Genomic DNA, 24641 nt, shown 5'->3' on the forward strand with positions numbered 1-24641 from the left:
ACCTTTGGAGGAGTGATCGTAACCAATCTTCTTAACGGTGTTCCTGACCACCTCCACGAGGTCCACTACACCCTTGGAGGTGACCTCTCCACACAGCATGATCATACCCGTCTTCGTAACAGTTTCTAGTGCAGAAAGAGTTCAGCAATGTTGAGGTGAAAGGTCATTCAGATATGAAATAATGAAAAACAACTATTGTTAAAGTCGTGTTTGTCTATTAACATATAAGAGCTTTAGAGAATATAAAACTGGACAAACTTACCACAAGCCACTTTGGAGTCAGGGTCCAGAGTTAGGTATGCATCAAGGACAGCATCACTTATTTGGTCACACATTTTGTCTGGGGAAAAATGATATGGTTTAATAAATATTGATAACCTAAGTGCTAAAAAATATATATATATATATATTCTGTGTGACAGTAATTAATGTAAAGTCATTTGCATTCATACAAAGCTACTTGAGAGCTCGCCAGTTTGTAGTCCTAAAAAACAGAAATGAGTTACCTCTGGTTCGTTCAGCCATTCCTATGGGGGAAATTAATGGGGCAAGAATGGGGTTTGTGATAAATGCCAAAGGGACATTAGCTGATGAAGATTAGCTCATAGAACAAAACGTATAAGATCTCCTAAGCCTGTGCTTACCACAGACCTTATTTTGGGTGTTTATCCCAAAATCCCATTAATTTCTCCATAGGCTTTGGGCAACAAGACATGACGGAGTTTGTGCCTACAAAAATACACCATTACTATGGCTCTCTATAGCAGGGCCGGCTCCAGGCGTAAGCGACAAGGGCCCTAGGCCATTAGGGGGCCCTCTGACCAAAAAAACAAACCACATATTTATTTTAGGAACTCAGTCGGGGTCTCAACTTACTGTTGAGAGTTAGAATAGTAGAATGTGCAAGTTCGAAATGTAGTTGTGCATCAGCAATTTTTCTCTTGTTATTTTAGTCACTGACAGTCACTCAATTAGCATTGTCAGCAAAGCAAAAAAAAAAAATGTATTGGTCAATTTGTCTAGCCAGCTATCTAAACTTGTAGTAATCATGGCCAAATACCAACCAGGCACGCAGGACAGGTGCCCAGGGGCCCTGACCTCCATGGGGCCCCATTGATTTTGTTAGTCACTCTCACTCTGGCATAAATCATAGCAAAATGTGTAGAATTGCAGGAAATTATCTTTAAAACTATTGTGAATCCACCAAAAACTGAAGGGTCCATGCTATCTGGGAACCTTAGGACATCCCTACCCCATTGAAGTTCACATTTAAAATGGTTAAGGTTAGGTAAGGGTAGGGTTAAGGTTAGGATTTAGGGTATGGACCCAGACTGAAGTGGGTGGCAGACATTTTTCCAAAGCCCTGCAGATGATGTAACATCGTACAATCATCTGAAAGTCTTGCGAGCTTACTACTGCAAATGCGCATGTAGAAGTGAAAGTTTACGCGAGAAACACTCGCTTCACGACACTTCGATACAGCTACGACCGGAAGTGACTTTTTCGTAGCAGGTTAGGTGAATTTACACAGCAGGTTAGGGTTATTAGGTTAAGGGTTAGCAATAATCCTCCATAACCTCCAACGAAAATCACGTCCGGTCGTAGCTGTATCGAGGTGGCGTGAAAAGAGTGTGTCCCAGTTTAAACAGTAAGCACGATCCGATAATAAAAACAGACACTACTATCCATGCTTAACAGTATGCAATGCTGTTATTAGCCCTCAAACTGACATCCATAACAGAGAAAGAGCACATGTCATGCACGAGTAAAGCTACGTGTGATAGTTCAGTAGGCTAAAGGTACACTCGTACAACAACATATACAATATAGCCTACAAACGCATGGAAAGTAACCACCAACCAGAATGTCCCTCTCCAACTGACTCCGATGTAAAAAGGAATGTTTTCCCACTGGGTCTGTTGCCGCTGGGATTCATCTTCAGTTGGTCGGTTGAACAATTGCTACAATCAAAAGCTTGTTGAATTTGAAGTTAGAACTGAAACAGATGCTATATATATAGGCTACTTACTATCGTATCAACTAATGATTAATCTACAGTAGGCGACAATATTTTAAGTTTTGCTTCTGATCTAGCGCCGCCTACTGGAAATGTATAGTGATGCACGACTCCAGGATTGTTGGAGTCGACTCCGACTCCTGTGGTTGGAGTCGAAGGAATCGACACTTCCCGACTCCCAAAACACGCTGAAACGGTTGTGCAAACACGTACACACCACTGCATTATTGCAGAGTCCTACTAGGAAGACTACACATTTGCGTTCTAGAGGACTGACATGTGCATGATGCTGCCTTGTTGCTCATCAATTTAGTCTATACAAGGCCTATCCTGTTTGAATATAGAAGGTGATGTGTAAGAACTACAATATGTCAGTGATATTCCTGCTGTGCAGCCTTGACTGATCCCACGGATCCCACGGCGCACTCCACGCTGATAACCCTATTATGTGCCATGTTTTAGCCCTATTGGACGGGTATTACTAGAGATGTTGGTTATGTAATTATTATAAATTGTGTGGTTCGAGTCCTGAATGCTGATTGGCTGACAGCGTTGTATATCAGACCGTATAACATGTGTATGGCAAAACATGTATTTTTACTGCTTTGATGGGGGGGGGGGGGTGATATATTTAATTTGATTTATTTAACCTTTATGGCCAATATACCACGGCTAATGGCTGTATCCAGACACTCCGTGTCATGCATAAGAACAGCCCTCAGCCATGGTATATTGGCCATATACCACACCCTCTCGGACCTTATTGCTTATCCAAGTGTGTGCGTTATTCCAGAGGATGATTCACACATGAATAGTTTTTCCAAGCTGCTCCCTGTAATTCAGATTTTTTTTTAAATTGAATTTACTATTACGATGGACGCCAGGAGGTTTTATGCTAGGCGTTAAGATATTTCACCGTTTGACGATAATAGCCTATACTGACAACTCGTGCTTGGCTGCCAAATGTATAGGTGTCCCCATAATATTTAAATTGATGAAGTGTGATCAGAATAATTATTGTAGCGTGGTAGACGTCCTTAATAACAATGTCCGCATTCTGCTGATTTGAGCTGCTGAACCGTATTTGCACTTGAGATGCATTTATGGATGAGAAAGTGAACTAGCCATTTTCAAAAAGTTTAGCTGGTATGCCCTGCTTTGAATCAACTCTGTTCATGTAGAGCCACAATCCTGAAGGTTAGATAATTAGCTGGTTGATAAACTGAGTCAGGTTAGTTACAACTGGGGTTGGAGCCGAAAACCGACAGGAAGGTATTTCTCCAGGAACAGGATTTGAGAACCCTGACCTAAGACATCAACAGCCAGCCAGGGTTTAGAGGGGAGGGGCACAGACATGCATAGGTAAGGCATGTCGGCCACCATGCAGAGTTGCAGACATTCAGAACCGTGCATCGATCATCAAAAGATGTATAGGCTATCGCAATGCTGTATCTCCCAATTTCTTGGCTTGCAATATCTCGCGCAAGTTCACAAAAAATAGGGTCTATCAATGAGTTGGCTGAGCTACTCTACACGCAACAGACGGAAGACCAAACACACACTAGCGTTTTTCATAGTGAGAGAAAGCATGTGAGCCAGCGAGGATCGGGACAGGCAGAAAGACAGCTGGAACCGTGCGCATAGGCTATATCTTAGTAATCAGTATCTCGCAGTGTCTTGTCTTGCAATGCCTCGTAAATTCACCAACAGTATATTAAAGTGCATGTTTGGCTATCAATGAGTACGGCTTAGCTACTATCCATAGTGCCAGTGAATAGAAGTTGAACATCGCCAAATGCATAAGTTTAATTAGGCCTAAAAGTGCAATAAAAAGTATTGTGCCTATCTATAGGTTATTTAATGAAACTAGCTAGCTCTTCCTTTGCTGTGAAAGATGCGAGAGGAGTCGACTCCCCACCATCAATTTAACGGCCTAGCCATTTTGCTAGCTAACACAATGTAGGCTACAATAATGTTTTAAAACTGTTTTATAGGTTTTCTAATCCAACATAGGTCTAGATGTATTGAGTTGTCACAAAGTAGCAGTGACAGGCACACTTGTATCAGATGGACAGAGATAACTGCAGTGACAGTGAAATGGCGCTACATAATACGAGGTTAGTTCATCTCACAAAGCAAGCAATAATTCCTCCCGAAAAAGGACAGTTGTCCAAACAAGAAGAGCACTACAGCACAGATTAAGAATTTATTTTAATCAATCAATCAAATGTATTTATAATGCCCTTCTTACATCAACTGATGTCACAATGTGCTGTACAGAAACCCAGCCTAAAACCCCAAACAGCAAGCAATGCAGGTGTAGAAGCACAGTGGCTAGGAAAAACTCCCTAGAAAGGCCAGAACCTAGGAAGAAACCTAGAGAGGAACCAGGCTATGAGGGGTGGCCAGTCCTCTTCTGGCTGTGCCGGGTGGAGATTATAACAGAACATGGCCAAGATGTTCAAATGTTCATAGATGACCAGCAGGGTCAAATAATAATAATCACAGTGGTTGTAGAGGGTGCAACAGGTCAGCACCTCAGGAGTAAATATCAGTTGGCTTTTCATAGCCGATCATTCAGAGTATCTCTACCGCTCCTGCTGTCTCTAGAGAGTTGAAAACAGCAGGTCTGGGACAGGTAGCACGTCCAGTGAACAGGTCAGGTTTTCCATAGCCGCAGGCAGAACAGTTGAAACTGGAGCAGCAGCACGACCAGGTGGACTGGGGACAGCAAGGTGTCATCAGGCCAGGTAGTCCTGAGGCATGGTCCTAGGGCTCTTTCCGAGAGAGAGAATTAGAGAGTATACTTAAATTCACACAGGACACCGGATAGACAGGAGAAATACTCCAGATATAACAGACTGACCCTAGCCCCCCGACACAAACTATTGCAGCATAAATACAGCAGTTTTAACTTGTAGCCTATCAACCAAGACCATAACAATAGTGTACTGCATTGTAGCAAGAAGCTAGATCATCCTTGCTGACCTTGCTGTCAGAGGTGCAAGATTTCATGTAGGCTAGTGTGTGTGTGTGTGTGTGTGTGTGTGTGTGTGTGTGTGTGAGAGAGAGAGAGAGGGGGGCAGGGGTCAATTATTCCTAACACAACTGCCGCTTGGAGCTCTGTATCGAAGAACCATTCCATTGGATGGGTGAGCAAACTATTACTACACTACAGTATGTGTAACTCCATGTGCTGGCAATCAGGTTCAGATACCACATCCTGTCAGAGGATTGGGTGTCCTAAATCTGTGTCAGAGCTCAGCTACAGTATGAGTCCAGGAGGGCCCATCAATTCCTTAACAATATCCATTTACAACCTTATACTGTACTGGATTAGATGGAGTTACAAGGACAGATTTCACCACAAATCAAGGGAATATCATATGGGTTACACATACCTACAGTAGTCTTTTCCTACTGTTTGATGGCCAAAGAAAGGGGAACGTTTCATGTGAAATTGTTTCTTTATTTTCTTCAAGTTATACCCTATTTAGAGAAGAAAAGTGACTACATTTTTCTATGAAATACAGTAACAATCAAACATGTCAAAACATTTAAACTGCTTTGAGGGAGGAAATATCTGTCTCTTTAAAATAACAAGAGTGGAGCTTATTTCCATAAATATAGTGTATGCCCTCCTCTTCCTGGTACTAGCCTCATGTTTGGAACAGAGAGATCTGAACAACATGGCAAGCCATGGAAATCAAATCTAATGGTATTAGTCACATGCTTTGTAAATAACAAGTGTGGACTAACAGTGAAATGCTTACTGACGGGCCCTTCCCAACATTGCAGAGTGAAAGAAAATAGAGAAATAATAAAATAAAACACGTAATAATAGATACACAATGAGGAACGATAACGTGGCTATACAGTACAGGGGATACCAGTACCGAGTCAATGTGCAAGGATACAAGGTACATAATTGAGGTAGATATGTACATATGAATAGGAATAAAGTAACAGATAGTAAACAGTAGCAGCAGAGTATGTGATGAATCAAAAAAAGTTAGAGCAAAAAGAGTCAATGCAGATAGTCCGGTAACTATTTAACTATTTAGCATTCTTATGAAATCAGATGTAGCTTATGTAGCAAGCAAGTGACTTCACTTTTTATTGCCTTCCAGATCTGTAGTTCCTTTGCTAACAGCCCCCTGATAAATAAAGTGACCTTTGCCCAGCGCTGACCTGCATCAGGTGCTAGGACAGCTGATGGTATGTCCCAAAGACACATAGAATCAGAATAGGTAGAATGGGCATTCAAATTCAGAAGATCAGCTTGTCATGTAATTTCTCCAAATCTTGTTTCTATCTCAAGTGCTATACATGCACTATGGGGTGGACCATGGACATCTGGGGGGTTTCAGAGCAATCTCAATTCTACTAATCCTAGTTCTATGTAAAGAGATGAGTGACTAACGTCGGGCCAATGGTAGAGCTCCAGTGCAGCAGAAGTAGTTAATGTGTAACTACAGGGAGGGGCAGCGCTGTGTGGAACCTGTGTCTGTACCTGTCTGTTCGCCTGTGTCTCAACCTACAGCTGTCTGAAGCAGACTTTACATGCCTTTACTTTATTTGCTATGCTACTAATTTGTCTGGATAATACATCTTTGTGAAACATTTACCCTCTGAAGTGGAGTAGTTCTTTGTTTTGTGGATAAATTCATTTGTTCTGACATGGTAAGTGTTTACTTTTGTCAAATGGAAGCTGTGAATGTGAGGTAGTCATATGCCTTGAGGGCACACTAATGATCTGAACTATAAGCACTACAGTGAGTAGAGCAGTGGTATTAAAGGAACAAAGACTATAAACAACAGGGTCAGGCAGGATAGGCTGTGAATATAGTTATTTACATGTGACTTCCGTGTAAGTAAATGTCTGACAGTCCAATAACTTTTGGGACTAAAGAAAGCAGTGACCTAGCTGTTTTGTAGGAAGTGAAAAATACTCTCTAGCCGGGAGAGTGTCAATACAGGAATGGCTGAGGCTGAGCGATAGAGCAATATTTACTTGGCCTGCTTTCAGATATGTTCAAATTATACTGTATATCCCGGTGTTATTGAATTGCATTCTGCCCTGTGTATTGGCTCCTGTATTTGTGTGAATTGATATGGATGAGTCTTGATTTTTTTGCGAAGTCAGATTAACATTTCCATACTGGACAAACACAGGTTTTCCATTCTCTTCGTCTGTGTGATGATCTGTGGTGAAATGGATCATAAAAATGTCTATCATACAGTAGCAAAGTGTCATGTTATTCTGAAAACTATGGTTACAGTATGTCATACCTAATATGTGGATAATATTCAGAGCAGATTCTCTCCTCTTCCTCTCTGTAGGCTGACTACAGTTCTCAACAGCCAGCCTCCTCTAAAATGGACTCAGTGCAGGGCCAAGTCAATGAAGTTAAAGTTATACTCAAAGACAACATCAACAAAGTACTGGAGAGGGGAGAGAGGTTAGATGACTTGGTTGACAAGACACATGACCTACAAGCAACCGTAAGTATTATAAGAGAAAGACAATAGTATTTTTTTAACCTTTATCCTGGTGAGGTGATAAGTAGTGGTTCCTCTAGTCTAGAGAAAGGTGTTGAACAGCCAATATGCTTCTGGTTTGCCTGTCTGTTTCTGCTTAAACTTACTTGAAACCCAATTATATTTGACTTAACCTTCCATAATTCCTTGAATTTTCAGGCAGACTCCTTTCAAAGGACATCCACGCGGGTAGCCCGCAAGTACTGGTGGAAGAACGCCAAGATGATGATCATCATCGGAGTGATAGTTCTAATCATCCTCGTCTTCATCATCCTGTTTGCTACAGGTGTCATCCCCAGTTGAATTGCCTCACGGACTCCTACAGTACTACATCCTCGCTAAAAGGAATAGGATGAACCACGATCACCAACAGTCATGTTTTGAATTTGATGAAACTGTGGTTTCATTCTGGTCTTCTCCCCAAGGCTCAAGGTGGATTGTGTATAGTAACGTGACAAAATATAACATTTCACATTATGACTTCTGTAAATAAGCATCCTGGAATTTGTTTGATTGTTTTTAGATTATATCTGTTCATTTGATGTTTAATAACATACATTAGATTGTGTATTTTTGTCACAAGAGAAATATTACAGGTAAGGGGCCTCTTCTCACAGCATCAGGGTGCATTGAATGCTTTATATTTGTGCTTAAAGGGGCAATCTGCAGTTGCTACATACATTTTCTGATTTATAAGTTGATATGTACCCATTGATTGTTGAAGAATGTAACTTATAAATGCCTCATGAGGTTAGTTCAACTGTCGTACCCCATCAGAACCCCAAATATAAGCTTGTTTTACTTCAATGTTTGTAAACAAAGTAAATGTAAACAAACACAATATCCTCAAACCATGGTTAAAACTACAAATGCTATATCATGGATAGTCAGTCCATTCATCCATCACACCGTCTATGAATTTAAGTAGTTACATTTCTCCAACCCCATCCCGCAACTTTTAACCAAAAGAGGGGCGGGGAGTCGCTTTGTTATTGTTTCAACTGCTGATTGCTGCTTTAGAAATGGTGGCCACAATAGTTCACTTCATTACAGTATACACTTACACTCCACTAGCAATATAATACTGTCCAAGGGTAAAGGTTAATGTAACAAACAGTTAACACTGTAAAAAAACAATCCATTTCAATTTCAGATACGTTTTTTTATTTAAATGTTTTGATGATTTCTGAATGTTCTATATTTCTGTGTACCATGTCAAATATATATTAACAAAATGTTTACTTGTGATAACTACGATAAAGGATATAGATTTATTTAAGGGCCCATTTGCTTTTGACCGCAATATAAATAATTTATTTTCTGGCCCTGACCAATCCAATTTTATTTATCGGTAGACAAATTTCCACCTCAGGGACAATTAAGTATCTTTATCCTATTTGGGTTTCAATAATGGTAATTTATGCCTTAACAAAAAGCAATTTACATAGAATATAACACACATTTAACAAAAGGGATAACACTGAGCGTAAGTGAATAATCAACTTTTAAATATAATTCTGCATATATTCCTTTCACACAGTGTAACTCAATACAAGACGAATAGGAAACTTTTAAAAGCTTTGCAAGAAGAAACAACGAAAAACAACACTGAACATAAATTCAATGTGCGTAGATCAACTGAATACTCTGACTGTGTCCTGTCTCAAGCCGTCCATAATAAAGGAAACTCTTGACTGAAACCTGTCACTTCGTCTGCCAACGCTCCTTCAATCTTCCACCCTGAAAAAGACAAAACAAGTCAAACTGTTAATGATGAAGGTTACTGCACACTAGTAGTGCTACAACTAAATGTCAAAGGAATCCCGTCTTTACCATTTCCATTAAGAAAACACAATACAATAGATACAAATATGTCTTACAATTAAGAATTAAAAACAAGTTAGTCCATAAGCTAGAAATCCTGAAGTGTGACAAATTAAAGAGTTCAAAGCCCAAATACAAAACCAATGAGTAAAGCCTTCAATTGGTCAAAAAGATACACATTAAAGAAAGCATTACATGCAAATTTCCAGGAAACATAGAGATACTTTGATACTTTCTCAAAAGGTTAAAAAGAGAATTTTGTTAGAGGAAAATTAACGTTTAAAGGAGAAGTTTTCCCACCGCTGTCAGTAACACAAGCAAACAATACAAGTACAAAAATAACGCACTTCTCCAACGCAGTAGCATCCAAGTACAAACCAGGTTTTAGCTCATGGACTACTGGCTATTACTGCTACAAGAGCTAAATAAAGAAAAGCAAGAATTACAGGTATGATTAGGAATGAAAAAGACACTGGAAAGTCCAGAGAAAGCCGTGTCCTTTGAAAAGTAAATAGTTATTTTCTCAGTATCATGTTGTAATTTACCATTACTTGACGGGGGAGTAAGGGCCTGTAAAAAATGGCATTAAAATTACATAATTTGTATTTAAGTTTTACATGACAAAAAAACACATTACAGAAATTAAACAAATGAAAATTAAAAAAAGTGGACAAAGCCGGACATGTCCCACTTAGTTTTTATTTACAATGCTGAGACAGGATGTTGGAAGACCATACCAAATGGCAGCATTCGAGAGTGTACGCCTCTCGTACCCGGTCCGCATTGAGCGGGCCAGAGAGTACCGGGGAGGTCAGCTCATGGCCTGCAAGGAAGCTCCGCTGGCAGGTACAAACAAGGTATATGTCAGAGTTAGGAGACAACATTATTATTTTCTCTCTTTCACTCTCTTTTCCCTTGTAAATCCTTATCTCTTGGTATCCATTTTACTGTAGTAATAGTAGTACTATACCTGTTAACTTTACAGTTACAAAATGGCTCATAAGAGGCAGCAGAAATAATTCACCAAAAAAAGACTGTAGCCTCTATGTTAAGACTACTGTAAAGCACTTTTCAGGTGCTGTGAAAAACTATAAAGAGAAAAACATTATGAGGGTTTATTATTATTATTATTATACAGAGGTAGATACATTGCACTTTATCTAGGTTTGTTGTAGGTGACTTATAAAACATACCTGTCTGCGTGTGTGGAACTTCTGTTACATCAATACGGTTTGTAATTGTTTTGGTGACCACCTCGCCTGGGGGACTTCCCATAACCACCCTGCTGGTCTGCTGATTGGACACAAACACACACAGAAAAAACATTATTATATGAGTATATGATAGTTCTAGCTCTTAGATAAGATAGTAGTACATATTCAAAATCAGTTATTTTCATTACATATTTCCTTTGTTGTGTTGAATATTTAGTAATTTAGGAAACGGAAAACAATGAATAAAGGTAATGCGTTTTTAACAATATTGTTGGTTTTAATGTCATTTTTTTATATTTATTTACAGCATGTACAGCATGATGGAATTTCACTCAAATACTAAAATATAAACCATACAGTTAATCAATAAGATTAAAGAGAAAAAGTCCATTGTCAACTTATCCATACATACATGTTATTTACATACTTAATAAGTACATTGTTTTCTTAGTGTGCCTTCACCAAAAATATTACATACTGCTGTAGTCACCATATCCGCCGTAATAGTTGTTGTAACCAGAGTAATCATAGCCACCATAGCCTTGGTTGTTGTAGCCATAATTGCCGTAGTTGTTGCCGTAACCTTGGTTCCAGTAGTTGCCATATCCCTGGTTCCAATTCTGATTGGGTCCTGGAATACAACAAATTGTCCATTTGGTATTATTGAATTGACCAAAAACATATGATTTAACAAACATCATACATATCATTACTCAAATGTAATACAGTACTACTAAATATATGCAAAGTATTGGTGCAGGAAACGACCTATTCTATCCAGCCAACTTACCCTGTCTGCCGGGAGGCCTGGAGGGGTATCCCCCTCTGCCTCCTCCACCCCAGTGCTGCTGCTGGTACTGCTCCTTGGACATGGCCACCTTAATCTCACACTGAAGACAGGAATAAAACATTTCAATAACCAGGCTTTAAAGCTTCAAACTCTGACTGACATTACACTGCAGTGTATTCTCATTAATAATACTAATAGATCACCAACTGGACCTGGCAAGGAAATGCCATCTGAAAAACATGCATTGAAGGCAAAGTAAAACTTGTTTTGAGCTACCAAACATATTCTGTGGGAAGTATTAGCAGGGTAAGCCATGATGTACTGTACCTTGCTTAATCCTATATTATGGTACTTTTTCTCCATGATCTTCTTCACTCTCTCCTCCTCTTTGAAGGTGATGAAGCAGAAGCCTCGTCTCTTGTTGGTTTTGGTTTCCATGGGGAGCTCAATGGACTCCACCTGTTCACACAGACAACACAGGAATATAATAACCTCTTATTCAGCAAGGTTTCAATGTTTAGAAGGCTTGTCGACTTGTGAGGAAACGAACACTCAATATCGACTCGTTCCGCTAACTAGTTTGGTCTGATCCGATCATTCAAAATGGTACCCAGGCTAGCAAACTCTACAGAACATCTGACAACATAATATTTTTTTTAAAGTCTACTGTAGTAGCCTACCTCTCCAAAGGCACCGAAATATTCTCTGATCTTCTCCTCTGGAGTGTCTGGAGAAAGACCTCCTACAAAGACCTTTCTGATGGGCTCCTTGTTCTTCATGGCCTTGGCCTTCTTAGGGTCGATCACCTTCCCATTCAGCTTGTGGTCCTTCTGTAAAACCACCTACCAGAGGCAAGCCACAGATAAAACATCATTATAATAAGGAAACTGATAGAGCAAAAAAGATTCCCATCCCATTGCTGCCATGCCATAGAGGTTAAGAGCGCTGGGACAGTAACCAGAACATTGCTAGTTCGAATCCCCGAGCAGACTAGGTGAAAAATCTGTTGATGTGTCCTTGAGCAAGGAACTTAACCCTAATTGCTCCTGTAAGTCGCTCTGGATAACAGCTTCTGCTATATGACTAAAATGTAAATCTAATACCATATTCACACTATATAAGAGAGATAGATATAAAATAATCTATCACAATCATCCAGCATGATCAATACCATTGAACACAATCAGGAATACCTTATCAACGCTGTTAGCTGCTTTAAACAGAACAAAGCCGAACCCTCGGGACCGGCCTGTCATGGGGTCAAGCTTCAGGGTGCAGTCTACCACCTCCCCAAACTTGGAGAAGTAATCCTTCAAATCCTTCTTTGTTGTGTCCCAGCTCAGACCACCAACAAACATTTTCCTGCATTTTGAGACAGATACCGATATTTCCATTCTGCATACAAATTCTCAGACTGCAGCTGTGTTCCAATTCTCTCTAATAATTTCCTTTTCTCATATGCTTTCCTTTCAGCCATCAGTAGGAAAGAAGGAAAGGAAAGAAAGAGTTAAAGCCTTTAGAGAGGGAACATAGCCAAAGTCCTGGTTTAGGGTCAACGTTATCATTATAGTTATGATTATGACAATTAGCAAAGACATCATTTGATAATGCTGTAGCTTTTACAAGCTGTATGTTTGTAGTGGATGATTTAACTAACATCTCCCAGGTCGTCACTAAAACTTACCCAGAGACAGCATCCCTAGGCCACCCCAGCATCTGCCTAGCAGTATCATATTTCTACATCCATTTCTCATATACACAACTCTAAATCCAGCAAGCACCGTCTGTCTATGTAAGCAAAAATGGAAGGTTCTGGTCGCCTGAGAGCTGAAGGATGACAGCCACAACAACAGGGAGACAGTGATGCTGCTGACCTGACTGACCTGCCCTGAAGGGATCACCCATCCCTCCATCAGCAGCACTCTGTCTGTAATATTTCGGTATTGGCATTCAACTCAAGTTATTCCTCATTTAAGTTTGCCAACGATGCGAGGAAATGTCAAAATTATAACAATTAGGTACTTGTCCCTTCTTCAAAACTGAGCTAACTAGCTAGCCATATAGGGAACGACAGTTATCTAACGTTAGGCTAGCTAGTTAGCGGTCTCACTCACCCCTCATCCTCTTCGTTTTTGCTGGCATCAATCTTTGATCCCTCGGATTCTCCTGCCTGGCCGCCCTCTGCAACAGTCGGCGTCCGCTCTTCGGTGCTAGCCTCTCCGTCGTCCTCCATTTTCACCACAGTTGGATCTTCGCCGGTTTCAAGGTCCGACATTTTTTTATGTTGCACAAATTGCTAAAGGTAGCTAGCTAATCAGGTGCTGTCGAGGTTGCGTGCTAACGCGAGCGTACTACAGCTGCTGACTGTCTCTCGTCAGTCTTGTTTGCGTTGGAAATGGGACTCGTTCTATTTTGCCCCAGGTTAGTAGGTTGCTAAAGACCAGACACTAGGCATAAAACAAATAGTCACAACAGATAACCACTCACTCTGCTTTTGCTGACAATTACCAACTGTACTACTTAATCTAGTATGTTTGCAAGATACCAGCTGTTGGCAGCTTGCTATTTTGCTAGCCAGCTACGTAAACATAATGGCGTCATGTATAAAATGGTGGGACTAGCTTCAGGGTGGTGTATTTCTAGACTATTAAAAGCAATTCTCAAATAGAACAACTTTTGCTATGCTTTGAAACGTATTGCACTGCAGTATGTTATATAACCGTCTGGTTTGTATTGATCTTTTTCGCACTGACTGAATTTGACAGGTTCCATACGCAATAATATCTCTAAACAGATCTAGAAAATATGGCAGGGTTTATTCTCATGTCACGATAAACACTCTTAGTACATTAGTGTTGTGTGAATCAAGTTGTGTAACGATTACTGCACCTGGGCTGAAGTACCTACAGGTCTAAATGTTCACGTCAAAGAATGACGCGGCAGCTATAGTCGGTGTTATGAAATGAAAAACAGAATATCAAGTACTACAAAGTCAAGCTCATTTGAGTTTTGTACCCTCTTTAATAACCCCTTTATCCAAAAAAACGGCAGAAAATCCAAGTTTAAAACAAAAGCAGGACAAGTTGAAAATCAAGGTAATAAGAACACATTAAATCACGATGAAATGAAACCTAGACCTACAAGATGAAGGGAAGGGGGGGACTGGAACCAAGAAACAGCAACCTCGCTATTTACAAAGTCAGACACGCTGCATGCCAGCTTCAACTCAGGAAGAGGAGGACAACGAAATAAGGGCCTGGTGTTTAAAACATGAGCTGATCTGAGGACAGGACAGGATTCAGCACCCCAAAGCTTCCACCTGGGTACAGGGTCATTCTCCAGCCAGCCCGTCTGCAAACAAGGACACAACACAACACAGTAGATGTTACCAACTTTGGAGCTCTGCAGGGCACAGTGAACCTTGCACGTCCATGTTTCACTGTTTAACTTCTGCTTGTGTCGTCAACTTAAACTATTAATAGTTTATTTTTCTCCATTCCGTTTTAAAGATCATGTGTAGAACTCGGCTTCACCAAGGTTCTGTAGCGTGTCCTGTAACAGCTCACTGGCCAGCAAAAGCTTCAGCTCCAATGAATTGGTGGGTAAATTTCACCATTAAGGAGCAAGCCCAAATATGACCCTAACTAAAAGTTAACAAATTTGGACATTTAAAGCCAGATACACAAATAGCTCATAATATATTTTGAGTTGTCAGCTTTTTATGGCATCATAAAGCTGGTTTACATATGATCTTTAACACCTAAGTAAAAAAAAAAAAAAGTTTTTGGGTGTTTATCAAGTGAAGTTCTCTAAGGGCTATAAAGAAAAAGCAATCATTATGAGTTTTAGCAATTTAAGAAAGGGGTTCATTATAGAAAAAACACTGAAGGTCCAGAACTGAAACAAGACCACTAAAATTAAGAGAATACACAAATACAAGTCAAAGTACATTTTTACACTTTCATATTAATATCCTGTAAAAAATCAATTTCAGACAAATTGTTATAGCAAACACTTTAAAAACTGAAAAGAGATTAATTTCCTTTCTCTTATGTTTCTTTTTGTTTATCGCTGGTTACAGGAAGTGTGAAGAGACCATACCACAGGACAGCGTTTTCTTGTGCATGCCGTGCTCTCTGCCCGCTATGTGCGTCGCCCAGAGATTGTCGTGATCAGGCGACACACGGCCTGCAATGAAGTCTCCGCTGGCAGGTACAAACAAGGTACAACATCAGAGTTAGGAAAAGGAAAACTAAGGATAGGTCTTTACTCTGTACCCTTAGCAGTACTTTACCTGTTAACAATGCTATCAAGTCTCTTTATGTTATTTCCTTATGAACACCTGTTAAAAAGCAAGGGAAAAAAGGAGAATCTACAGAAAAAAAGCTTACGTTTTTTTCTGGAGAGCTTAATAAAAATAAAACGCTGCAAACATTTTTGCAATTAAAGATCTATAGACATGACTTTTTAGTTTTATGTCAAAATGGGGGTGTGCATCGTAATAGTAACCACTTGCTTTCTCTCATGATAGGTTTTAGAGTAATTGTTTAGTGTCTATTGATCTTTAAATTTTGAAGTTTTGTTTTAAAAGTCAAGCCTTAGGTGGGAGTGTGGTCTTACCAGAATTCTAAGCAGGTCTTGTTGGATCAGATCAGCTCAGTAAGGCTGGTAGTTGTTCTGGTGGGTTGTGACCTCTCGAGAGGCCTTCCCATAGCTGCTCTGCTGGCCTATGGGAAGGTCAAGGGTTAGAGGTCAGGAAGATGAGTGTCACAGGCTAACTAAACAAAAACGTAGCAAAAGCAAATCCTATCAAGGTATTATCAATGGAGTTTAGTTGACATGGGAGTCATGGTGCATGGGAGTTTTTTCAAGTTCACTTTTCTTTTTTTGGGTAGCAGTAATGACAAATAATCAGTAGGATGTATTCTGCAGTGTTTGTTTACCCAGTTGTGTTATTTTTGCTTGGACTTTCAAATGGAATGTTTTTGTATCAGTATTGAGATGCACAATCATGAGTCAAGACATATGTACCAAAAACTCTATACAGCTCAGCTGTGTTTTACTTTATATACCCAGGAATTGAACTACAAGTACTCTCAGAAGTGTGTGCGATACAAATGCAATCTTAGAACTTTACATGGGCTGAATGATCATTAATGTTGCAAGTGTTCCCTGTAAAATAAAAGTGCATTGCCTGGATATGGAGGACCCCTCACAAACATGCACCAGAGCAAAGAGACCCAAGGCAGGCAGCATTACAGACATCTGTTTTATTTTTTTTCCAGAGCTATTGATTACATACATGGAGACTTTTTTCCACCTGTTGTTGTCTTAGCTAGAAGTACATGAGTTGTTGTTGGGGGCTGAAAGGCACTGCTTGTTTCGATAGTTGGCATCAATAGTGTAGCTTACCATTGTAGTCGTCGTATCCCTGTCCATAACCATAACTATTATAGTTGTAGCCAGAGTAGTCATAGCCTGCGTAGCCATTGTAGCCCTGGTTGTATCCGTTGCCGTAGCTACCATAGTTCTGGCTGTAGTAGCCGTTGTAACCTTGGTTGTAGTTACTCTGTCCTGCACAGAGACAATGGAGAGGTTCAGTGTGACAAGCCTATATTGTAGTGTCAAAGACATTTGTATGTCTTGATTTTCTTTTCAATGTACTGTAATCCATGCCCTTTTCAGTTGTCAGTACTGTCATTGTTGCATGTGTCAAATGCCACATGAGAAATTCCTTGTTGGAAGAATAAATAATGATAGAATAAAAAATGATTTGCATTCTTCAGTGTCATAGGGTAGATGTACCTCCTCGTCCCCGGCCCCTGTATCCTCCACCTCCTCTCCCTCCTTCGTAGCCTCCCCTCTCTCCTCTGTGTTGTTGCTGCTGTCTATACACTTCTTTGGGCTGGGCCACTTTGATTTCACACTGCAGAGAAATCAGCCCATTAACCAAGACACTTGTGGAAAACAGTGATGACACTTTCTTAAAGTACCTACAGTCGCATGTTATTTGACTGCCAACATTCCTCAAAATGGCCGTCTAAACTAAGTTGGTTAAATAGCATAGAAATAATAGCTTTGCCTATCAGCGCAAGATGTGTAACATCTTTCAAATGGTCATTGTGAATAAGCGGAATCCAGCTACCTTTCCACTCCCAACTTGGTGGTATCTGCACTCCAACAGCTTTTGAACAGGAGTCTCCTCACAGTAGGTCACGAAGCAAAACCCACGTCGCTCGTTGGTTTTGGTGTCCATGGGAAGCTCGATGCTGTCAATCTGGAAACAAAGTTTCTCTCAGTGGCTATGAAGACAGTAATCACACAATTCTGCGTATCTCTCAGTCTTTGTACCACGTGAAGGCGGTAAATTATACAATAGCATCAGCTCTAGCTCCATTGCCACACTCGCTCAGTGGACTTACAGCTTCCTAAAAGTGTGGGTTTACCATATCAAAAAACGTAGAATAAAACATATGAATACGTTGACAGTGCACTCATTCTGTCACTCTCTTACATCTCCAAAAGCGCCAAAGTATTCCCTGATCTCCTCCTCTGGGGTGTCTGGGCTGAGGCCTCCGACAAACACCTTCTTGGGCGGTTCCTTCCCCTTCATGGCTTTGGCCCTCTTGGGATCGATCAGCTTCCCGTCCAGCTTGTGCTCCTTCAGCTCCAACACCTGCATACAGGATAATGTGTCAGTGAAACAGGGTGTGTGTGATCAAGTGATGTGAGTGGATGCCAACTATGTATGTCTTGAAACTATTTTGTTTAGAATTAAGAGCGCAAGACAAGAAGAGACAGCCTGTCCTGTTCTCTGCTCAGTGAGTGTTCTAGTGCTTACCCGGTCTACACTCTCTGAGTCTCTGAAGAGAACAAAGCCGAAGCCCCGGGACCGGCCCGTCATCAGGTCTGTTTTGATGGTGCAGTCCAGAACCTCTCCAAACTTCGACAGGTAATCTGTGAGGTCTGTTTTGCTGGTGTCCCAACTGAGCCCTCCAATGAACATCTTGCTGTAAATGGAGAATCAAGGAGACAAATGCAGTCTATCAAACAGTCATAACTACGTCCTTGTTATACATCCCTAACAACCTGAGTCACTAGTTATGACTTTGTTCTTAACTGACTCATTTGCTTTAGGTCAAGCTGTTGTCACCAGCAAGCTGATTAGGCCTAACGATTCAAACTGTCTAGAACGGTTAACTATAAAGGCAACAGCTAGATCAGTGAACTGTATCTAACTAGCTACTACACACACTTCAGATTCTAGCTTGGGTGGCCACTGAGTGCATGTACAGGACATGTGTAACTATTGTTGTTTCATCTGTCAGAATTCGAAAAACCAGCAGTAACGTAGTGCAAGAGAAAAAAAAAGAGCGGCAATAATCAACACGACATCAATCTGATGCTAAACTAGCTTGCTACAAATAACGCGGTGACATGTTTCACAGCACATAGCCAACCCCGTTTGCACACTTAGGGTACTTGGCCTGAATGACCTGACGCCAGTTAGTTTGCTAACGTTAGCTAGTTAGCCATGCATGCATGATCACAACGGGGACTGGCTAATATTAGCTAGTAACCTAATACACGTTAGCGTGTTACCACTCCAATAGCAGGCTACGTTTGAATCAAAGAACGTAAGTTGTCTCCAGCTGGCAGAAATAACACTATAGCTGGTTAGCTACACCTACTAGCTAGCTCCTCTTGCTGAAAGTAGCTAGCTAGGCTAACATCAAGCCGCTTACCCGTCATCCTGCTGGTTTTTGCTTGCATTTATCTTGGAGCCCTCTGGAAACTCGTCTGTACTGAAGTCAACCTGGCCTTCGGTCTCCATTTTCGAATGTCACCTTGTTATTAAATAGAAATGTGTATTTAACGTTAGGCCTGATTGCTAAATACTTTTTGGGACGAATTCAGTCGCGATTGCTATGTAAAATGGCTGACATCAAGGGCGGACTGGGTGGCGGGGAGTGACGCAGATGATGTGGTTTGTTTGCGTTGGCTCAGTGAGGGAGGCGCTGTTGTCTTTGCTACAAGCACTTTTTACGTAAATTACTGATTGGTAATGTTAAAGCTGATCACAGATTATCATCATTACAAAAAAACTTCCTGGGTTTAATATTTTTTTTACCAATGGCAATTTATTCTAAAATGTCTGATTTTACTTTCTTCATTCTTGTTCGAAAATTAAAAGCAACACAGTAAATTACATTTTTGTTGCCTCAAAACGAAATACTGCATATTATTTCCATTATTATCAAACAAACACCAAAGTGACTGAAGAGGTTTCAAACACTTCTGTCAGATACTGTAATATTTACCAAGGAGAGTATGATATCTGCGCAAACGGATGTGGCTCTGTCGCCATCTAGGTTGATTTTTCAGACAGTGGCACCACCAAAGCCGCGGTCCTTGCAGAGGAAGGGAAACTACTTCCCAACGGTGAGTGACGTCACCGATTTAAACGCTACTAACCAAGTTTTTTTTCTAACGTACTACTAGCGCGCACCACTAACTAGCTAGCCATTTCACACCGGTCATACTCATACAGTACCAGCCAAAGGTGTTGAAAGCACTGTACACATGTTGTGCCCAAACACTGGCCTTATAATGAGCTACGACAGAGCAGAGAATCTCTTGATATGGTTATGCAACGCTTCACACGTTCTAGAATATGTGGAATGGGACATTCGACTGCGCATGGCCCATGCCTGTGACCCACCAGTAAATACAACTATTGTAGCGAAATGAGCAATGTTATATTGCAGCACACCGTGTCCTTTTTTATTTTCCTAACCTAGCTAAATGTTTGGTCATTTAATATTTTATGTGTAGCGTTCCATGCTGCTTTACCCTCGTGGTCGTCATTATCACGCCTTCCTGGAAACAGAAGACTTTCTTTGCTCTCATGCACGCTCTTGAGCACGTTCAATGGGTCTGGCTGCTTTATGTGTGCTGACGAGTCTGCTCTACCCAACACTAGCTAATTGAAAAGTAACCCAAAAAATATATTTGGAAAGGAATTGGTAGTCCCCTGTTAGGGTTTGCTCGCTTTTCTCCAGCCTGGATAGCAGGGTAACGTTAGATAGCTAAGCTAACAGTTAGCTACTAACTACAGTAGACGGCTTCAGACAGGAAAATGGCCAGTGTTTCAATCCCTGACAACACTACCGCACTTTTGCTGGATATTGAAGGAACTACGACACCAATAACGTTTGTAAAGGTAGCTAGGACAACAAACCGAGACAAATGCATTGCTTTTGTGGTTGTTTTTTTTTGGTAGACTGGTGGTTTGACTGCTAACTAGCTACATGCTAACGGTGCTATTTCTCTACTATAGGACATTTTATTCCCATACATCAAAGATCATCTCGAGGAGTATCTGTCGGCGCACTGGGAAGAAGATGAATGCAAACAAGACGTGCATCTCCTTAAGAAACAGGTAACTGGTTTGCTGCAAACTGTGGACAATGATGACCAGTCAGCAGTGACTGCACACAATCTGACGGAATATGCAACACCCATGCATTAATTTAGGTTGAAAACCTGTACATTTTGATTTGTTGAACCAGTTAATGATTGCTTGTGTGGTATGATTAGTACATTAAACGACTCTGCTGTTCAGAGTTTGGCGTCAACAGCCATAGCAACCTCATCTCGTGTAGCTAACTATTATTGTCATCTGTTTTAAACTGCATGGATTTACAGTGGAAAATATTTAAACAATGTTTTTATTTTCTTCTAAAGAGCTAGGCCTACATGGATTTTAGATTTCCTGTGTTTTCATTGTTTGCTGTAATCCAGTGGGTTTGGGTTTAGCCCATATATATGAGCTATGTAGGTCACAGATAATGGGTGTATTTGATTAGCTACCAACCATAGAAGTCATAAGGGATGATGTGAGTGCAGGAGATGAGACAAGCTTTCAGAGCTGCACTCATATTCACTGGCTACTACAGGATGCTGCATTTTTTTCACCAGGGACTGGCAAACTAAGGTGGTTTAACTCCTTTTGAGGACAGCTTGCCTAAAATCAAAACTTGCACTTGAAAGCTGACTAGATTGGTCATATGAGGGACCAGAACCAGGGGGTTGATGGACACTGACATAGTTCATGACACGCTATCTACATTCATAGACAAACCGATTACAGTAAGTTAGTTAACATTATTAGGTTCCTCAATAAGAGATGCAGCCAGGAGGTCTGTTAATTGAGCTTTGAGATCTTTTCTCCAATGAGCTTACTGAATTGGAGAAAGCAGAACGATGATCAGTTCTCATTATAGCATGGTGATTTCCATATGTAATTGACTGGAATGAACAGTTTCCTGTCTGCCAGGAGCCGCCTGTCTCTATCCTTGATGGGAGTGGTTGATGGAGAGGAGGGCAGAGGCCAGCCTTGAAATATCAATGCACCAAACAAGCCCCATAAATGTCAGTCAACATATCTATGTTGGACAACTCCAAGCGTTGTCAATGTGTAATCGATCCCTGCTTCCTAATGAACATGTCCTGTCCCGGTCATCATGTTAGGTTGAGGAGGACCTGCGTCTGCACCGAGCGTGTGCGCAGCACTCCCTGGACCAGTCTGGGCACACGGACGAGGAGAAAGCCATCAGGGAGGTGGTGGACAACGTGCTGTGGCAGATGGCTTCGGACAGGAAGTCCACGGCTCTGAAACAGCTGCAGGGACACATGTGGAGGGCGGCCTACGCTGCCGGGAGAATCAAAGGCGAGTAAGTAGCTGGGAGTGTTCCTTCTATTGGACGGATGGGGATGTAGGAGGTTACTGGCGGCAGGTAGCCTAACGGTTAAGAGCGTTGGGCCTGTAACTTAAAGGTCGCTGGTTCAAAGCCCTGAGCCAACTAGGTGAAACATCTGTCTGTGCCCTTGAGCAAGGCACTTAACCTAAGAGCGTCTGCTGAAAATGACTAAAGGTTACTACTGTCTGAGAGTACTACTGTCTGAGGGATGAATCCTTAATCGATCTTAGTGCAAATCTCCCATAGACCTCACTTCATGGTTGACATAAATCAGAGATATGTGTGCACAGATTGCAAGATTAGATTCTTCCCTGCATGAATGTAGGTCTACAGGCTGTGTAGCCCTATTGTTATTGTGCTCAGGGTGATGGCTTCAAACCGCCTGTGGGAGGATCAAGTCCTATTGTACTGTTGCATTTCTTCCAAATGTCACCTTCAAACCCGATGACTCATCCCGATGAAAAGACAGGATTATTAAGGTGTGTGTGTGTGTGTGTGTGTGTGTGTGTGTGTGAACCAGGGTGTACCAGGACGTGGTACCGTCCATCAGGAGGTGGAGACGACAGGGCCTGAAGGTTTATATCTACTCCTCTGGCAGTGTGGAGGCTCAGAAACTACTGTTTGGATACTCTGTAGAGGGAGACGTACTAGATGTAAGGAAGTCTTCTCTTTTATACACCTGTTTAGAACACACACACACACTAATCTACATTGTAATACACTCCAGCTAAATTCAGATTTTCTCTATCCTTTCAGCTATTTGATGGCCACTTCGACACCAACATAGGCACTAAAGTAGAAAGTAAAAGCTATGTGCGGATTGCAGAGAGAATGGGCTGCCCGCCTGAAGAAATCATGTTCCTGACAGATGTCACACGAGGTAAGTGTTGTAGCAGGCGGATTAGTTTAACACTGAATGTCATTTACATAAATCAGACTGATCCAGAGCCTTTCTACCTAGCAGGATCCCCCTCCGAAGCCTTGCCAGCCTTAGCTGTTACTCTGAATTCAACAGTGGATTTTTCCACTAGCTAGTCAAAGGGCTTGTCCTGAACTAAAACAACCCAGCCAGCATTAGGCCAGTAGAGCTGCTTCTTATAGAATATTAAATAGGCATATTTGAACTTTTATTTGACTATATTATGAACTGTTTTATGTACACATGTTCTCAATAACCTACTGGTTAACATGAAGGAAGATAAATAATACATTGACCATATTTTTATATCCAAAGCCATGTAGCTAGCCCTGCACTAATCCAGAATAGCATTTGGAAAGGCTGTTGTATGAGAGTTAAATCAGTACTGTATTAGTGCTCTGCTGCACTGCAGCGAGGGCCTCCCCCTGAGGGAAGGCAGATGCCATCATGTTAGTGGGACCACAACCACCATGAGGTCTCCATGTCACATGTTCTACTTTCCTTTGTTGTGTAGAATGTTAACTTAAAACCAAGGGTTAGGGCCTCTGTTACACCATGACTGGGACTTGAGTAAGCCTGCTGTTGTGGGATCCTAGTGTAGCTCAGGGAACATGGATGACTGAGAGGAGGCTATTACAGTAGTGTGTTTTGTTCCTCCCTGCAGAGGCCAAGGCAGCGGAGGATGCTGGTATGAACGTGGCTGTAGTGGTGCGGCCAGGGAACATGGAGTTGACAGAGGAAGAAAGATCTCACTATAACCTCATTACAACCTTCAGCCAACTGGAAGTGATGGGCAGCGCTTAACACTGGAGAAGAGGGTAGGGGTAGGGGGTAGAGATGCTGCCGTCCGATTTTCCCCTTCACCTCCCCAAAGTGTATGCTCATCGACCCCCCCCTTGTGGCTATAAAAAATGATTGGTCTTCACATGGGAGTTTTCACCATATATCTTACACCTTTGCATTGTTTTTAAATCTGAGGGGGAGTAATGAATGCACACTTCAGGGAGAAGGGTTGAGAAACAGAACACAACCAGAGAGTGGGAGAACACATTCACTCACTGGCCCTGTTCTATCAAGTTCCCGCTTCCCCTAGCACCTGCTGCCCTTAGGTCTAATGAAAGGACTGGAACGGTAAAAGCGACGTGATGGACGCTCCTCTAAACCTATTGGAGAGCCAGGTGGAGCCATTGCCTTCACCTATCTAGTCCTTTCAGAGGCTAAGGGAATGAGCTACTAACCGAACTGGAACCGGGCCACACATGACATCTGTTTGTGGGAGGGGAATGGGAGGGTCGGCCATTGATCAAAGGACTTTGGAAGTACACTAAGAGGGGAGCCTGGGTGCCAGTCTGTTTCTGCTCTGGCCAGTGTAGCGTTGTTGAACACAGGAACAGTCGGGTATCCAGGCTATGCACAGGGTGGGTGGTGGGTAACAAGCACTAAGAGCCGTACCAGTCTGCAGACTGCACGTTTAAGGGACATGACAGGGTTTCTTTTTTTTAAGCATTTTAAATAAAAACGATTTAAGCTGATCACTTGGTATTTTAACTGTAATATGGTTAAATAGGCTCTT

General features: G+C 41.4%; 5 protein-coding genes across 27 annotated transcripts in view; 2 read left to right on the top strand and 3 right to left on the bottom strand.

Annotated features, from left to right (window-relative positions):
• mat2al (methionine adenosyltransferase II, alpha-like) overlaps positions 1-2119 on the bottom strand; it is a 35681-nt gene extending 33562 nt beyond the window's left edge. Inside the window, 3 exon segments of one of the 2 annotated variants that reach the window (NM_001165295.2) lie at positions 3-125; positions 263-340; positions 1861-2029. In NM_001165295.2, the coding sequence (NP_001158767.1) occupies positions 3-125; positions 263-340; positions 1861-1936 (277 nt within the window). In that variant the 5' untranslated portion in view covers positions 1937-2029. 2 annotated transcript variants of the gene reach the window in all.
• Positions 2120-6458: 4339 nt separating this feature from the next.
• LOC106568330 (vesicle-associated membrane protein 8) lies at positions 6459-9262 on the top strand. Its single transcript, XM_014138587.2, has 3 exons — positions 6459-6700; positions 7361-7522; positions 7718-9262. The coding sequence occupies exons 1-3, from the start codon at positions 6698-6700 to the stop codon at positions 7859-7861; spliced, it is 309 nt and encodes a 102-aa protein (XP_013994062.1). The 5' UTR covers positions 6459-6697; the 3' UTR covers positions 7862-9262.
• On the bottom strand, positions 8706-13787 carry hnrnpd (heterogeneous nuclear ribonucleoprotein D). Of its 15 annotated transcripts, XR_001320259.2 has the most exons (9): positions 13501-13787; positions 12580-12748; positions 12067-12228; positions 11714-11845; positions 11387-11486; positions 11075-11227; positions 10576-10675; positions 10120-10221; positions 8706-9298 (listed from the first exon to the last, which is right to left on the bottom strand). XR_001320259.2 is itself a non-coding variant. In XM_045692494.1 (8 exons), the coding sequence occupies exons 1-7, from the start codon at positions 13659-13661 to the stop codon at positions 10605-10607; spliced, it is 933 nt and encodes a 310-aa protein (XP_045548450.1). In that variant the 5' UTR covers positions 13662-13787; the 3' UTR covers positions 8706-9298; positions 10576-10604. The 15 variants fall into 15 exon arrangements, 12 of the variants coding, with proteins under 12 accessions (XP_045548450.1, XP_013994055.1, XP_013994054.1 ...); XR_006758404.1 differs by having other exon boundaries at positions 10120-10675; XR_006758403.1 differs by having other exon boundaries at positions 9730-10675.
• Positions 10090-24600, top strand: LOC106568328 (enolase-phosphatase E1-like). 3 transcript variants are annotated; one of them, XM_014138581.2, is made up of 6 exons: positions 10090-10239; positions 20727-20828; positions 21920-22122; positions 22670-22802; positions 22906-23029; positions 23733-24600. In XM_014138581.2, exons 1-6 carry the CDS (start codon positions 10090-10092, stop codon positions 23870-23872), a joined length of 852 nt encoding a protein of 283 aa, XP_013994056.1. In that variant the 3' UTR covers positions 23873-24600. The 3 variants fall into 3 exon arrangements, with proteins under 3 accessions (XP_013994056.1, XP_013994058.1, XP_013994057.1); XM_014138583.2 differs by lacking the exon at positions 10090-10239 and adding an exon at positions 15468-15609; XM_014138582.2 differs by lacking the exon at positions 10090-10239 and adding an exon at positions 19883-20609.
• hnrnpdl (heterogeneous nuclear ribonucleoprotein D-like) lies at positions 14388-19434 on the bottom strand. Of its 6 annotated transcripts, XR_001320253.2 has the most exons (9): positions 19132-19434; positions 18228-18396; positions 17901-18062; positions 17532-17663; positions 17192-17312; positions 16799-16960; positions 16007-16113; positions 15488-15591; positions 14388-14737 (listed from the first exon to the last, which is right to left on the bottom strand). XR_001320253.2 is itself a non-coding variant. In XM_014138537.2 (8 exons), the coding sequence occupies exons 1-7, from the start codon at positions 19218-19220 to the stop codon at positions 16043-16045; spliced, it is 906 nt and encodes a 301-aa protein (XP_013994012.1). In that variant the 5' UTR covers positions 19221-19434; the 3' UTR covers positions 14388-14737; positions 16007-16042.
• Positions 24601-24641: the final 41 nt, after the last annotated feature.

This window comes from Salmo salar, chromosome ssa13, assembly GCF_905237065.1.
Source record: "Salmo salar chromosome ssa13, Ssal_v3.1, whole genome shotgun sequence".
In the NCBI taxonomy this organism is placed as follows: domain Eukaryota; kingdom Metazoa; phylum Chordata; class Actinopteri; order Salmoniformes; family Salmonidae; genus Salmo; species Salmo salar.

Bases quoted from the DNA above. Each gene is read 5' to 3' on its own strand.
- LOC106568330 (XM_014138587.2), top strand. The intron at 7,523-7,717 runs GTAAGTATTATA...TTGAATTTTCAG, and splicing joins CACATGACCTACAAGCAACC to GCAGACTCCTTTCAAAGGAC.
- LOC106568328 (XM_014138581.2), top strand. From the start codon at position 10,090: ATGCTGAGACAGGATGTTGGAAGACCATACCAAATGGCAGCATTCGAG. The intron at 20,829-21,919 runs GTAACTGGTTTG...TCATCATGTTAG, and splicing joins TGCATCTCCTTAAGAAACAG to GTTGAGGAGGACCTGCGTCT. The intron at 22,123-22,669 runs GTAAGTAGCTGG...TGTGTGAACCAG, and splicing joins GCCGGGAGAATCAAAGGCGA to GGTGTACCAGGACGTGGTAC.
- hnrnpd (XM_014138575.2), bottom strand. From the start codon at position 13,661: ATGTCGGACCTTGAAACCGGCGAAGATCCAACTGTGGTGAAAATGGAG. The intron at 12,229-12,579 runs GTATTCCTGATT...TGCCTCTGGTAG, and splicing joins CAGCTAACAGCGTTGATAAG to GTGGTTTTACAGAAGGACCA. The intron at 10,676-11,074 runs GTATGTAATATT...GTGTCCAATCAG, and splicing joins CGGATATGGTGACTACAGCA to CAGACCAGCAGGGTGGTTAT.
- hnrnpdl (XM_014138537.2), bottom strand. From the start codon at position 19,220: ATGGAGACCGAAGGCCAGGTTGACTTCAGTACAGACGAGTTTCCAGAG. The intron at 17,313-17,531 runs GTAGCTGGATTC...ATTTCTCTGCAG, and splicing joins ACCAAGTTGGGAGTGGAAAG to TGTGAAATCAAAGTGGCCCA. The intron at 16,114-16,798 runs GTAAGCTACACT...ACCTTCCCATAG, and splicing joins GGGATACGACGACTACAATG to GCCAGCAGAGCAGCTATGGG.